This window comes from Scardinius erythrophthalmus (genome assembly GCF_964197995.2).
Source record: "Scardinius erythrophthalmus genome assembly, chromosome: 25".
Taxonomy (NCBI): Eukaryota; Metazoa; Chordata; class Actinopteri; order Cypriniformes; family Leuciscidae; genus Scardinius; species Scardinius erythrophthalmus.
In genome coordinates, this window is record NC_138245.1 from 27,718,624 (window position 1) to 27,734,993 (window position 16,370).

At 36.9% G+C, this 16,370-nt stretch overlaps 2 protein-coding genes across 4 annotated transcripts; one reads left to right on the plus strand and one right to left on the minus strand.

Moving 5' to 3' along the window:
- Positions 1 to 1,037: 1,037 nt before the first annotated feature.
- LOC308685732 (galanin receptor type 1) lies at positions 1,038 to 2,030 on the plus strand (the record flags this gene model as incomplete). The annotated part of the gene is made up of 1 exon (XM_081357696.1): positions 1,038 to 2,030. One exon carries the CDS (start codon positions 1,038 to 1,040, stop codon positions 2,028 to 2,030), a length of 993 nt encoding a protein of 330 aa, XP_081213822.1.
- A 282-nt stretch (positions 2,031 to 2,312) lies between these two features.
- Positions 2,313 to 15,080, minus strand: LOC308685556 (inter-alpha-trypsin inhibitor heavy chain H3-like). Of its 3 annotated transcripts, XM_081357410.1 has the most exons (23): positions 14,955 to 15,080; positions 13,187 to 13,350; positions 12,959 to 13,063; positions 12,711 to 12,873; positions 12,522 to 12,632; positions 12,292 to 12,420; positions 12,062 to 12,178; positions 9,144 to 9,312; positions 8,957 to 9,067; positions 8,503 to 8,684; positions 8,228 to 8,407; positions 7,869 to 7,996; positions 7,376 to 7,581; positions 7,222 to 7,251; positions 7,054 to 7,077; positions 6,917 to 6,952; positions 6,519 to 6,542; positions 6,162 to 6,215; positions 5,970 to 6,074; positions 5,710 to 5,884; positions 4,465 to 4,613; positions 3,575 to 3,659; positions 2,752 to 3,435 (listed from the first exon to the last, which is right to left on the minus strand). In XM_081357410.1, the coding sequence occupies exons 1-23, from the start codon at positions 15,030 to 15,032 to the stop codon at positions 3,321 to 3,323; spliced, it is 2,640 nt and encodes an 879-aa protein (XP_081213536.1). In that variant the 5' UTR covers positions 15,033 to 15,080; the 3' UTR covers positions 2,752 to 3,320. The 3 variants fall into 3 exon arrangements, with proteins under 3 accessions (XP_081213537.1, XP_081213536.1, XP_081213538.1); XM_081357411.1 differs by lacking the exon at positions 7,222 to 7,251 and having other exon boundaries at positions 2,313 to 3,435; XM_081357412.1 differs by lacking the exon at positions 7,222 to 7,251 and having other exon boundaries at positions 7,403 to 7,581.
- Positions 15,081 to 16,370: the final 1,290 nt, after the last annotated feature.

Below are 16,370 nucleotides of genomic sequence, written 5' to 3' on the forward strand. Positions count from 1 at the left end.
TCCAATTGTGTTTTGAAGCCGATGCATTGACTTTTATTGTATGGCAAAAACTTTCTTTAAAATAAATTCTTTAGTGTTCCAAAGATTCTGGAATGACATGAACGTAAGTGGAACTATGACAGTTATTTCCTTTTTGGGTGGAAAAAATGTATTCAATTATAATATTTTAACATTGCTTGCAAGGCTATATGGACATTTTCAACTCCCAGGCTGAAACATAGAATCATGTGATAGAAAGAAACGACAGAGAGAAGTTGAAGGTTTTCTCTATTGACTCGACAATTCACTAAATGAGTGGTTAAACAAAGCTCTGTGTTTATAGGAGTTGCGTCACTGCTGTCAGGTCAAAGGCCATTTGACTTGCCTCTCCGGCTGTTGAAGTCTCCGTTGAAGCACGCATTGCCACTCAAGATCTTTTGAATAACACCTTTGGAGTTCCGGAAGATTGATTCTCTGAGCTTATAGACATTGAATTTTCTACACTGATCTTCAAGTCAGAAGAAGAGTCCAGTAATTCTTTGAATGTATCTGCAGGCAAGTAAAACTGCCATCATTTTGGCTCCGGATCTGCCATATATTTAAAAGGAATAGAGGAAATATATCTATGAAAAGACAATTAAACAATGATTTCAAGCAATATTTTGATTTCCTCGGAGAGAACTAAACCAATAGCAGTATTTCTGCTCTTTCAGTCATGCTGCAATCATTAACTATTGATGCATTCCAGAGCGTTTTATCTTGACTACTGTACGGTGCAATCAGTCCTGGACATCACTGCGTTCTCAGGCAAAACTACAAGAATGCATAATGATGTGCATTGTATAACCGAACATGGTTTTGAAACGTTTGAACACTGGTCTGAGAAGCTTTGAAAGGGGAAATGTTCGTTAAATGTCCAGATGCTTTTAGTATTTGCAGGAAGACTGAAACTTTCAAGTGAGTAAAAGTATTTTTAAAGAAAATAGAATCAATTTAAGTACCAATTACACTCAAAGTTAGATTGTTGTCAAATCTTGGACACTACCAATATGGTTAACATGACTAATGGGTCAAACAGTTCTGGACCGAGTGATGTTGAGCGAGTGTTGGTACCTATATTTGACAGCTTTATCCTGGTGACCGGGATAGTGGGACACATCCTGGTTCTCATCATCATCTGTCGTACGATGCGGCGAGGACGTGAAGGAAGGACAGGAGGACTCCAGCAAACAAACGCAAACGGCACAGATGTTCTTCTTCTGTCATTAAGTGTGGCGGACCTTCTCCTACTTTCCTGTCTTCCATATCACACAGTTGCCATTGCAACCCATCACTGGCCATTTGGAAGCTTTATGTGCAAGTCAGTCAGCTTCCTGAGTGCGATGTGTACAGCCGCGAGCGCCTTTACGCTGGCCGCTTTGGCTTTTGCTCGGTACATCATCGTGGTTCATCAGTCAAAAGCGTATCGATGGCGCAGAGAGGGGCGTTTAAAAGTGACTGCAGGTGTACTGTGGATACCAGCTGTTGTCTTGGCATCACCTCAGTTCGCTTGGAGGACGCTGATTTCAGGCTCGGACAACCGTGAAGCTCGTGAGGACCTGGCATGTTTTAATTTCCTTTCTGACAAGAGCCAGTTGGCATATGGAGTGTGCCACTTCCTTCTGGCTTTTGCATTTCCGCTGTTGATCATTATAATAGCCTATGTCAAGATATACCATTTCCTCAAAATCACTAGGCGGGATCGCACAACTCAGGTCAAGACTGACCGTTTGGAGCACTACCATGTGCATGTCACCAAGACGTCTGCTCTGTTAGTGCTGGCGTTTGCATTGTGCTGGCTGCCTTCCTATGGCTTGATGTTCGCTCAAATATTTGAGGGTGACAATGCGGTTGGTCCTTTACCTCACTTCGGACCTTTTGCTACCTTTGCTCGCATCATGGCAACGTCTTCTACAGTGGCCAACCCCATTCTTTATGTTTTCATGTCTGAGAAATTCAGGAAGGAACTAATGGATCTGGTTCGAGGAGGCTGTGCAAGCAGACCCTCCTAAAGCCATATATGGGATGCCGGAATGACCTTTTAAGAGTTACCAAATAACATGATTTATTCCATAAAATATGTTGTTTACATACTTGAATGACTGTGTACTGGCATTAACAATAAGTGTTTTGCTTTTTAAACAAATGTGTAGAACGTTTCCATGAGTGATGCCACAATGACCAATGGACACTAAGGAATTTCGGACTACCTTTTGAGTTAGCAATGGTTTTCTGGTATTTCAATGGAACAATTTTTGTGAAAATGTTAAATAACCAAACAACTGTATAGGATACATTGTACATTCTTTTAATGTTTTGAGAATTAATTTGCAGACTTCTCAAAGGGTTTGTTCATCAAAAGATGGTGTAGTTTGACTTGATTTTAAAAGGAAAGGTTATTTATTGGCATCAATGGTTCCATGAAGAACCATGGAACTAAAAGGTTCTTTACATACTGTAGGAAAAACGTTCTTTACACCAAGGCTGCGTCAGAAAGCTTAGGCAGCTGACTTGTTGCTTCGCTGCCCTATCAGGTAATGATTTTGTAGGCAACATTTGTGCATGAAGGTACCTCAAAAAACTGATTCAAAACAGACTTCTGAGGCAGCATAACGGTTTAAAGATCTACAGCAAAATAGAGGTTTGGTGATAACTAAGTAAATATTTAATAACTACAATCCTAAATGTGGAAAACGTAAACTTACATTTACACAAAACCGACCACCCATTTTTCAGATGCCATCTTTATTTTTTTTTAGCTCAACTGTTACACAATGGAACGCAAAGGATTGTGGATTGTGGACAAAGGCAGTAAAGGATTCATCTATGTTGAATCTAACATTGGATTCAGATGTGTGCCTTCGTACCTTGGAATTCTTCATCCGAAGGCAGAATTTTAAAGCTTTCGGACGAAGGCTATAAGGAAGAAAAATGTATATTTTAAGAACTGTACACAAATTGGTCCTTCTATGCAAAACCCCCATTTGAACCTTTATTTTTAATATTGTACTGTGATTAAAAACTGGATTAACCCAAGGAAAAGCTGAAGTGGATTTTAGAAAGAAGCAAATCAAGCTAAAAATGTTCTAGACAATTATAAGCAAGTCTTGAATGGAAACCTGTTATTTGACTGCTTTTTATTTGTTCACATCTTGAGAAAGCAGTGCCACAGACAATGCCATACTCCCTTTGGTCAGTTTTAACAATTAGACCAGATGGGATTGAACCATTGAAAAATGTACTGTGCTTAAAACAGACCATCAAAATATATGGGAAAACATTGTTTATCAACTCTGTCAATGCTACAGCTGAGTAACAGTGAAATTAGAAATCTCGTCCTCCATCACAGCCTGGAACGGTACAAGCCAACATTCTCGAACAGGAGTTGAATGAAGTCTGTAATCGCTGACAGTCTCCCTATAGACACAAGTTTCATTAAATACTATACATTCATAAATTAAATATATAACCATAAAGGGCAACACAGTACATATTTTAAATGAGCTGCATGCAGATTTATGGAAGTCTGTATGTATTTATTAATTTAATCACTTACAAAGACGTCTTCACCTCCTTGTCAATTATCTTCAGAGTTGGTGTTTGCGATCCTTCAATCTCCTCATATGAAATTTTGGGTTTTCCTTAAAGATCATCCACACATAGTTACTTGTCACCAGTGTTGGTTCAATGAAAACAATTTATCCAAAACAATCAATTTAATAACAATAAATAGTTGTTAGCTAACCACTGTACATAATAGACACTTTAAGATCACTGACATTCTTATATTCGTATAATTCACATATTTTGTACATGGCTTATCACATACTCTGTAGCCATTACTAACATTAGCTTTTTTCCATGGTTTCAATCAATAGTCTACTACTGTACATTTGTCATATGACCTCAGACCCTTGTTTAATTTATAGCAAGTGGTGTCCAGTTGTCATCTTGGGCTGCGTTTAACTTTTTGTATGCCCTTCCCTCACTATCTTCCCTTCATCTCATTCACTTGGATATACAGTACGTCGTTGCTTATACGTTGCACTATTCTATAGGCCTGTATGGACTGTTGGTGAAAATATAAAAAATTACACAAATAACTATAACTGTGTAAAAACAGTCAGCTTAAGGTAGCGGTTAAAAAAGCTTAGGGAAGTTTGCGAGTGTGTTTCTAAAAGTGGAGTAAAGCACAGCCTTGGGAGTAAGGTTGCACTGCATTATGGGATACAAAGCTCAGCAGTGTGCTTTCTTGTATATATATGTACTATATACTTCAGCAATAGTAAGAACAAGCATGCTATTCTGAACAGTCACATTGTTCTTCTGAAATGGTTGACAGATTAAAGATTATTAATGTGCACCATGATCTACTGTTGCAGCTTTTCTTCAGTATAAGAGCCAAGAGATGAAAAATAATGTTTAGACAGTGATTTGCTTTCTTACCTAAAATGCCTGTCAAGTTGACATCTTTTGGATATTCCCAAATGGCAGGCCACAAAAACATGACCTCATCTTTCTTTTGAAGAAGAATAACAACACCAATATTTCCCATGGTGACGTTCATTTCTTTATCAAGTACAACCAGAGACACACTGTTGATACAGAGCAAATCATGAGTGAATTCTGCCTCTATTGTATCTCAATAAAACTGTTGACAAACAGATAAAAGTTAATGAGCAGAAGATTCAGTAAAATACTCGTATATTCCCTTACAAAAAATAAGTATACTTAAGTAAAGTTCAAGTATATTTTAAGTATACTTTATATAGTAAGTATACTAATATCAATGTACATGTACTAGTTAAGTGTACTATTTCAAAAATACTTGGGACTTAATTTGCCTTTTTTGTATAAAAGTATACATTTAACTATACTTTAAGTGTACCAGTAAACATTTTTCATACTGCAATTAAACTACAAGTGAACTTATAGCCTAGTTAAATACTTGTAGCACATTTTTTAGTTTATGAAAGTAAACTTTGAAGTATACTCTCAATGAACTACTTGTAAGTTTTCCTTAAGAGTACTTAACATCATACTTATAACTTACTATTTATAACTGTTCTTTTTCCACTTTAAGTACTATGTTCCTATTTAGGTATTAATTTTTATACTTTATAATACCTTTATACTTTTAATATAGCCTACCTTTACCCGCTAGTTTTTTTAAAAAAAGGTTCCCAACCATTAACATTTTAAACAAAAAACGGAGAAAATCGCGTTATTGTCAAAGACTCCAGATCGGGTTGATGATCAAAACATAGATGGAGTAGATCACTTTCATCGACACCCCAAAGCTTGCACGGTCCTGTAACTCGTCCTGGGTAGACGTTTCATTCGGTATGGCAGGTTTGATTTACTTGCTTTTTAATGTTTGATGATTGAAACAGTGAAAACATGGATTGCCATGCGAAATTGCACACTTCCCTACTATATACTGTAGTAGGCGAGAAATAGTATGTGACAAAAGGGTGACCTACTTATTCCTGTGAGATTCTTAATTGTGCATATGATGGTTTGTAAAATTATGTGAAATAGTTTTTAATAGGCTGCTCAATCAAAAGAGTAAACACAGCAAGTGAAGTCAAAAGAAGTATACTAATAGCACACTTGAGTAAACTTCTTTTTTGTAAGGGTCGTTTTTGTCATTGACAGTGCATGCTGTGAACCTCTATAGTAGGCCTATACCCCTCTGTATCATGTTGGGTCGGTGTCTGGCCCCACAAAAACTGCACATCATCCTGTCCATTTCGGTAACTGATATACGTTGTGCTTATTGTCAAGTGATGGTTAGTTTTGTAATGAAAAGCAATTTGATGAAATCCATTTTGTTCACTCACAGACTCTCCATTCATAATGAACTCTAGGATGCACAGAAAATATCACTATAAGACCAATAGCCTGTTAAACAGATTCACATGTAGAACAAACAGCTCATAATGACTGACCTGAAGCAGAATCATGTAGCAGTTTGAGTTTGTGAGGAACAGGAACGTCAAAACAAAGTGGCTTAGACTGACCAGCAGAAGGCAGCAGGAACCGGTTGCTACGAACTTTTGGAGTGTGAATACCAGGATTATTTTGTAAAATAGGTGCTCACGAAACAAATAAATGAGTTTGAAAAATGTTATCTACAGTACCTTGCACTTCAGGTAACTCAGTTGTAAGCGTTACTTCTACGTCTACTAGGTCTACTAAAAAAAAGAAGAAAAAAAGATGTAAATCCACATACTTAATTCATTACAGTAGGCCTATATTTAGTCTTTGTTTTTAAAGGTGACGTGTGTAATTGGCACCAATTACATACATCAGCTATAATAAAAAGCTTGCTACAATTACAATTAACATTCTTAACAAAGTATGGGTGTCTTTATTATTGATAACCAATAAGAAACCAAAACTATTATCATGATTTTGTAGCCTACAAATGCCGTCTGAGTCTGAGACTAAATAAATGCAAGTAAAAAACCTACAATACTGTAAATTGAAAAACTTACAAGTCGGTGGTGAATGAAAATCATCTGAAAAGAAGGAGCATTTTCACATTGTGAGCATGACTGAAATATTTTTCATTTTTAATCCACTCCCACAATTAATCTCCCAGAAAACCGTGAACTGTCAAATCCTCATCTGATTGGTCAATGCAGCATTCCAGTCGTGCTAACACGTCTATTTCAATGCAATGCATTGCTATGCCAAGCGCTGTATAAGTAATATGCCACTTCATTAAAATAGTTTCCTTAATAACAACCTTTTTTAATAAAATGAATAAGATCACAGCTGAAGGGGTTGTGTTGTGAATCATAACTAACAACCCCCTTTAGCATTTTACATACTAAACACTGAAATAAAAATTAAACTGTTTTACTTCAAGAAGAAAAATATTTTAACTTACCATAGAGAAAGGAATAATGAAGACTGTACAGGTTATCTATGAAATAAAGAACACTAAATAAATAATAGTAATTTAAAAAAACACAACAAATAAAATACGATTTTTTTTTAAATAAAGGAGAAAATAATTTGCCATACCACCGGCCCACGGGTCAGGTGCGGCTGGAATAAAAACAAATTCAAGAGGTAAGACATGCTTATATTTAGGACATTTAGGACATATTTGGAGAACAACTATAACGTGTCGATACAGTTCTGACCACACATCAAATCTTTTTACTGTTAGTTCATCATTTTATAACTTACCTAGATAAGCCTTTTTAATAGGGAAGTTTGCTAATAAAATAATAATGAGAAAGATGTCACTTTTTAAATCAACATCCTTTTTTTCCCAACAGACGGTTAGATTCCTTAGTCAAAAGGTCAACATAGTTAACATAGTTAATTTCTCAGTTCTTACCAACAGCCATTTGTCCCATTATTATACCATGAGATGTAGATATGTCTTCATTGGATGCCTCTCCTCCCTCTGTGGGTTTGTTGGCAACTTCTACTTCATCTTCCTGTGGCTTCGTGACGACCATAGAGGTGAGGGACGTGACAAACTGGTATTTCAGGGACAGTTTGAGAGCTTCTTTCTTTTCATCCTCTTTCTCCTGAAGCACTCTGAGACAGAAATGTAGAGAGAACACAGATAGACAGATCAGTTTGATTCCATATTGCAGGCATATTCCTCCATCCAGGCAAATTTTGGGATATGCTTGGGATAATGAATCTGACACAAGCAATGTTAAGAAGAACTATCTGTAAAATGGTGTGTTATTGGCCTCAAACTATATTCTAAAAAGCACCGTTTTAACCTGATCTTTAGGATTATATGGTTAATTTTCACTGTCCTATGATGTGACAGTTGTTTACATTAGTATGTACTTTATATATGTAAATAAACTTACTGCCTTTCCAGAATTTGCTTCACTGTAAGGTAGGCCCACAGTCTCGGCATGAAATCCTCTTTCTCAGGTGGGACATCACTGGGGTCTTTCGCCATTACAGTTTCATGATACGTCACATTACTGCCTTTCTGCTCAGAAATAAAAATACTAGTGAACACTATCATCAGGAATGCAGTCATTACCACTTTCATCAATAACTTTATCGGAAAACAAAGTGACCATTATTCCAAACTCTTAAACAATTGATCATCAATGATCCAAATATCCAGTATAATGACCTCGGTTGAGACTGTCGATAAAAAACAGCCCACTCAATCCCTACCAGTTTGATATATTGTAAAGCACCATGATGATCTTACTGATACTGCAATGACTTCAGTGGTGAAACTCTCCACACTGTTGTCTGTGATTTGTCCCGATACCACAATCTCAGAGCCGTTGAAGTACAGGCTAAAGCTGGTCTTGGTAAGGTTTGTCCCTCCTGTGTATTTAAGTTGAATATCAGCGAGGAGAGGGACGGCAACTTCGTCATAGAAGCCCTACAGAACAAACCGAAATAAAGGGTTTAAATGCATTGAAACACAGAACAGATCAGCACTGAGGAGGAATTCACAGCTGATTCGCTGTCGTTCACCTGCAGCTGTAGATCAGCGTCCGAATCTTCATAAATCCTGCGAGCAACTCCACCATTTTCCAGTGACATCTTTGTCAGGAAGTCAAAGTTAACATCATATCCAAAACCAAGACAATAGAGGGGAAACTTTAGACCAATAGCCTCTTTCACATTGGCCATTATCCTCTCTTTGTTAGTTTCACCTGTTAGAGAGGAAGAATAAGTCAGACTACCAACACTACATGCTTGAAAATCATGACATTTTTTGAGTGTTCAAAAAGCAACGAATGTAATGGGCAATTTCATATTTCTTATTATTTTCTCTTCCTGAAAAACACAATAACTAAATTGGTCATTGGTTCTGCATGTATTTTAATTAGATCTAAAACCTTTTATTAACAGGTCTTCTAATTACACTGAGTGAACTAGTGTTAGGATAAAACACATTAGCTTGTGTTTGTCAGTGAATCTGTGCCTGAAGTGGGATCTCCATCAGTCAGCAGGATCAGGATGGAGGCGGTTCCTTCTCGTGGATGTCGATTGATCATGTCCACTCCTGCTAGAACTGCAGCGTTAATGTCTGTGGCTAAAGGAAGAACAAACATAGTTGTGTCACATTGAGGTACAACTTTCTTACTCCCCATTTAGAGTTAGGAACACACCTCCTCTATCGCTGATCTCCTTCACAAAAGATTTTGCAGTCTCCAGGTTTTCCTTGGTAGCTTTCAGGAGTTCATTCTTCCATGTTTTAATTTCACTGTCGAAAGTGATCAATCCAAAGTGGTCATCCTCATCAAGATCACTTAAAATCTTTAGCAGTGCCAAACGAGTCTAAAGAAACACTTTATTTAAGTTATTCTCTACAATGATTTCAATACATAAATCCTTGTTATTTTAACATATAAATGCACAATGCTGCAAGATCCTTTAAAGGTCCCATGACATGCTACTTTTTGTAGGCTTTAATATAGGCCTTAGTGGTCCCTAGTACTGTATCTGAAATCTCTTTTCAAAAATTCAGCCTCGGTGCAGAATTATAGCCACTACAAGCCAGTCCCAGAATGAGCTTCCTTCAGACAGGCCGTTTCGGTGTCTGTAGCTTTAAATACTAATGAGGAGGAGAAAGGCGGCGCAAGGTGGAGGGTGGGTGTGGCCTTGACCATCTTGCGCAACGGTACCGGTCCGTGCATGTTAACGTTGGATATAGCAATGGCACGAAGACACGCAGTCGTTCAAGCATTTCAGTTTGACCCAGAATCTGATCCGGATGGAGAGCAACAACTCAGCGGCTCCAGCAGGACGTTTCCGAATGGTTAGTTTAAAATATTATGTCTGGATACGGTACTTTATTCGGATGGTTTACAGTTATTATCATGTAGCTAACGCTAACCTACTGTTGCCTTTTCATGAGAGATCTGTAACTAACATCTGTAATTTATCTTATTACAATTACATCATCAAGCTCTGCGATCTTGAAATGCGGATATTGCGCGCGCCGTATAACCAACAGGAAAACGGTTATCCAAATAACAAAGAAGTGTACAACACTCGCGTTACAGTGAGTGTGTGTATTCACACACATAAACTGCATAGCTGCATAGCTAATGTGACAGCCACATTCTACGTGTAACAGTCTAGGCAACCATAAACAGTAAAGCAACACACTTATCATTAGTTGACTTACTGTTCCGAGGTGTGTAGCTGAGCCAAAGAGAGTGATCCAGACTTTAGTTTCAGACGTTCAGCAAGCCCAGCTCTGTATTAACCCTTCGGTGTTCATTTGTAACGTTGCATCCAATTATTGAGCAATTGTTATGCTTCGCTCGCTCAAAAGCCATGATATCTCTCGTGGACAAACTAAAATTGCGCGCGCGCGTTCCTACTTCCTAGCTCATTTTCTCATGGGCGGAAAATATTCTCTGGGCGCCTGGGCGGGCAAAGCAGAGACAGGGGAGGTAACATACGGTGGCCCAGTAGTGCACAACACAACGAAATGTAAAAAGCAAACATAAGTTCACAACACAACGGAAACAAGCCACAACACAACGAAATAAAGCCACAACACAACGGAAATAAGCCACAACACAACGGAAAATCCACAACACAACGAAATAAAGCCACAACACAACGGAAATAAGCCACAACACAACGGAAAATCTACAACACAACGGAAAATCTACAACACAACGAAATAAAGCCACAACACAACGGAAATGCTCCCCCGACCACTAGAGGGCTCTTGGAGCCCAGTAAAGTTAGTTTTCCAAGCCATTGTTCTAGAGTCAGCAGTCTTTATATATAAATACCACGATTAGTTTTAACAGTGTATATCAACATAAAATATTACTTCAAAATAACCTACATGAATTATAGCTGCGTATTTGATTTATACTCGAGAATGCTTGGACGCGCTTCCACAGCGCAGGGCACGTCTGGCAATTCCACCAAGTGGTTAAAACGTATAATTTATTATAATATAATTTGATAAATAAAAATAAAAACCATTTGGTGAAATAGGAAGGAATTGGCACAATTCCACCTATAATAAGTCAGTCTGGTCACTAGGAACATGATAAAAGAAAAAAAAACTTTTACAGAAATTTCCTAAAAAAAATAATTGTTAATTACTGTAAATACATGAAGGGTATTGGAAAAAAAGTCATTATAAGTCATTATAAAAGTCATATTAAGTCAGTCTACTATCAAATACAATCAAGCTTTGGATTTTGAATATGTCTGTTTTTGAATGTTAAAAGTAATTTTAATTAAAACAAATTATACGTTTTAACAACTTGGAGGAATTGGTAGACGTTCCCTCAGGGATAATGCGCTGTGGTAGCGCGTCAAAGCATTCTAGAGTATAAATATGCAGCTATAATGCACGTAGGTGATTTTGAATTAATAAATGTCGATAAACAATGGTTAGCTACATACTGTTAAAACTAATCGTGGTGTTGATATATTTTTATAGACTGCTGACTCTCTAATGAACAATGGCTTGGAAAACTAACTTTACTGGGCTCCGAGAGCCCTCTAGTGGTCGGGAGCATTTCCGTTGTGTTGTGGCCTTATTTCGTTGTGTTGTGGATTTTCCGTTGTGTTGTGTCTTATTTCCGTTGTGTTGTGGCTTTATTTCGTTGTGTTGTGGATTTTCCGTTGTGTTGTGGCTTGTTTCCGTTGTGTTGTGGCTTGTTTCCGTTGTGTTGTGGCTTTATTTCGTTGTGTTGTGAACTTATGTTTGCTTTTTACATTTCGTTGTGTTGTGCACTACTGGGCCACCGTAGTAACATTCCTCCTTATAACGTCACAAGGAGGAGATTCAAGATCAGCGCGATTGAGCTTCCATTTTCTCAAAGGCAGAGAAAGATAGCAACAGCTCGATTTACACCGATTGAAATTTCTAGAAACTTGGGGACCATATACAGGCTAGGGGAACTCGTATTAATGTTAAAAAACCTCAGAAAGTGAAAATTTCATGTCATGGGACCTTTAAAAATGTCCTTCAAGGGTTTTGCCATAAAAATGCATTGGTTGTTATTTCCTTTTAATTGATTTCGCTGAACTTAACGTTAACATTTACCTGATGTATTTTTCTGCCGCTCATGGAACCGCTCCGGTCAATGATAAAAACCACATTTTTGGGAATACGTGGAACATCAGAGGGTGCAAAGTAGTGGACAAAATAGCCATTTGATACCTGAGAGAAAACAAAAGTAAATTCTGAATATCATTCATGTCTTTTTACATAGTCTTTCAAAATCCTTTGGCAAATTTATTTTACTGTCGTAAAGTATGTTATTGAAAATGTACCATGACTTCTCCTTGATGATTTGGTCTCTTGACATCGTATGTTATAAGCAGGTCACCATTCAGTCCATTTTCTCCACAGCTTTTACACTTGGTCTGTTGATCTCGAGTGGGGTAGAAGGTCACCCATGCCTGAAATGATCAGTTTGGTCCTCTGTTAACTTTGTTTGAAGTGTGGTATCATAATGAGAACATTTAAGCTGAGTGTTTTACCCCTCATTTTAAGCTCTTACGTCTTTGTCTGCTCTGGTGGTTTTGATGGCATTGGCCAGATCATCGGAGCTCAAATCTCCTTTTACCTCCAAGAAGGAAATTCCTGGTTTCTCTTGTATGTGAACATCCATCTAAAGTGAGTAAAAGAAATATGATCTTTCTATCCAGCTTAATTGATGATCTATTTCCCTCTTTGTTTCTTCTCCTACCTTGAAGTCCGCCACCGGCTGCATTGGTTGGGCATTGATGAGTAGCTCATATTTGCCAAGGCGACGCTTTAGCAGTTCTTCGTAAGTCAACTCAAAAGTCACTTTACTAAAAGCAGCCACTGTCACTGAAGTTTTAAAGTCTTCTAAAGTCCTTCCAACAGATCTGAAATACAAATTAATTCCAGCATATTACTAAACATGCTATAAAAACACATTTAATGGATCTATTTATTTTGAATGTCCAGTACTTGATCAGTCCAGCACTTTCTCCTCGAGATACTGCTCGACTGTACTGTTGCTGAGCTTCCTGCTTTTCCTTCACAACACCATCATATATCTTCCCCTCTATGGTCCTATGGAGAAAAGAAAAGCCTCACACACATTAAACAGACTTCAAAATTAGCTTGCTAGTTTTGTCTTTATAGAATTGCCGAATTTCAGACATGTTTATGCTTAAGAGCATTGAATTTCCCTACATTCTGAATTTGCTGATGAAGGCATTCTTGGGTATCTTGACCTCAAACTGGATCTCTTGAGATTCATTCACTGTGTTCGCCACACGGCTTGTGATGACGGTTGTGGCGTAGCGACTGGTGACCGTGGAGTTAATGTAGAAGCTGTATATATCCACATTTTGTTTCTGTTGAGACACCAGAAGGTAGCCTACTCTTAAAATATGTTTATTTAGTATGTGGTATTCTGGGACAATTGAGGTATAGCCTATTTCCTAATATTTTGCTGCCTGTTGCCCATGTCAATGCTGAATGTCACATTATCACCCATACACAGGTAAGATGCTAATCTTTACGTAAATACATTTTTCATGTGCATGTATTAAATTATTTATTTATTTGGTGTATACGGATCCCCTAAAAAAATATGGATAAAAATATGAGATGGGAGGAAAAATAATAGCCTAACTCAATGCTTTTGAGCTCCCCCGAGAACACGTTTCAGGGGCTTCGTAGTGATATATGCTGGTCATACTATACATTGAAACTGAAACACTGAGCGCGTAAAAAAAATTTGAACATGACATGGCGTCTCAAAAACTGCGTGAGACGCAACGGACAAACACTATAGGCTATAGCATATTAACCTAGAAGACAGTTAAAAAGCAGCGTAGTGGAACACAAAAACACTTTCTGTGTATACAGCTGTGATGCACATTTGCACTCCTTTTTGCGTGGGATTGCTCAAACATAAGCTACTGCTCGTAAATGACTTAGAGAAAAGGCCTTTGGACTGAAAGAAAATACGGTTTGACTGAACGGTCAATCACATCTTACCACATATTAAACATAAAAAATGTAAACAAATACATGGTTCACCTAGATCTTCATCTCAAAGGTAGGTATTTAATCAGTTTAAAGCCTAACATTTAAAATAATAATCTGAAAAATATCATTAATTTTTTTTTTGTTTACTGAACCTAGACAAAACATGAGAAAAGTATTAGAAAGCGTGCATATGTGTTTTGTATCATATATTTAATACAGGGTTTTTATGACTCATATGGAAATAACACACACAATCAACTTTATTCAGAGACCCGAACTGATTAGAAAATATGCAATTTGGTGCAGATGTCAATATTTATGTCCAAAATGCTGAAGTTCCGATGTAATGTAAATCAATCTGTATAACAGTAAATGCATATAAATATCAGTTGTCACTGATCATATCTCCCAATAATGTAGTTAATATTTAAATGCTTAATTTTATGATCAAAGATTTGTAGTTTTAATTATGGGGCAAAATAAATAAATAATGCAGTGCAATACAATGATGATTGAGAGATGTACAAATAAACAATACTCAAAAGCCTTTTGTATTTTATACATTTTTAATTTTCCTAATAAATAATATATTGATAAACAAGAAAACCTACGTTTCTCCCGCCCAATAAATGTTCGTCTTGAAAGATTAATATCAATATAAAAGTTATGCTTAAGCTTACTCTCATTAAAGAGTTCACAGCTAAAAGACACAAGTACCACAATTTTATAATTAAACTAAAAGGCCTTGCACTTGTTAAAAAGGGTATAAGCTATTAATCACAGGGCAGAAGGCATGTAGTAAGTAGATTATGCAGATTTTCTAGCAAAGTTTTGATCATGTTGATAATTTAGAGGCTTAGAAATGTACAGGCTTTGGTTATCTTTGCCTTTATCTGACTTTGTACCCCAAAGACATACATTGCCTTAGATGTTAATTGCTCACATCTTGAGCGTTAACCCTCACCTTCTTTACAAGTTGTGAACTGGCTGAGATGAGAAAGACGCCCAAGAGAATCAGTCTGAGAGCTGCTCGATCCATCATGACCTGCTCAGAAAACAGACCTCGAAACACACACTGCCTTTAAACTCCTGTCCACATCATGCGATTGGCTATTATTGACCGGTTGAAGAAACCTCCCCTTCTATTTGTAATCAGAGTCTCTTGAACCCTTCATAAGGGCAAAACTTGGACGTGGGTTCGACATTTGTGTGCACTTAAAAGTCCCATTAATGTGAAGTAACAATGGACAAAACCGGCCTGATTCTCTGTGACTTCCTGGGTACTTGTCACAGTTTTACCCTAATTGAGAAGGTAAGATATAGAATAACATGTAAGGATATAAATCATTGTGCTTGTTTTAAAGCTTTTATGAGTAGCCTATAGATACTGTTGATCTTTTTTTCTATCAGCATTTGAGAAGTTTCTTTAACTGTTTAGTTATACTGTTAAGTGTTTAGAATTTTCCCACAATAACAGGTTCTCAGTTATTGTGAATACAGAGGCTATTTATTATGTGATCAACATTTTTTGCTTTTAACTTTCAAGAGTTCCGCAAGAGAACTTCCTCTTTTTTTTCAACTTCTCTTTTGAATAGAGTGTAATCTGAGATGTTGTTGAGACAAAATGACACAGTTTGAGCACAGAAACTGCCACATTATTATATCTATCCCATAGGAGGAATTGTGTGACCATGTGTAAGTTAACCATGTTCTATGTTAAGACATGATATATGAAGTTATATTGCTAGATAGTGTTTACATTCTCTACAGTTTTGGACTAATATTTCAAATGTCAGGCTCATAGGCTTATATAAAAGTGCCTGCAGGTGGCGCTATGTGACTTCACTGTTAATATACTGTAGTAAAGGTGAAATGCCTCCTGACTGCACAAAAGTTTGAGTTTAATTATATTTCAGCCACAGAGTAATTCATTTATTACTATTTTTATGCTCTAAATGTTAAGATGCAGTGTTATGGAATAATATTGATTTATTTGCAAAAAAATATATAAATATAAAAATAAATAAATAATACCCTCCCTAAACAATGACAAATAAATGTAAATACTTACACGAGAGGCGATGAAAAGGGCAAATTCTTTCACACTTTCACGATTTCACACAAAAACACAAACTGTGTATTATAATCTCTGAGGCACAATTGTTGCGTTATAAGCGTCAAATTACCTCGGCTCTTTGACAGAGACATTTAATGAATGTGACGGGGCAGGTCTGAGAAATGCCACCTTTTTCAAGGTAGAGATTAAAAAAAAAGGGTGAGAATGCTAACTAACTTGTTTATTCAGATTTTTTTTTTTTTTTTTTTTAAAGACTTAAAACATTTCTACAACAGTACACATAAGCAGTCAGGTTGATTCAGT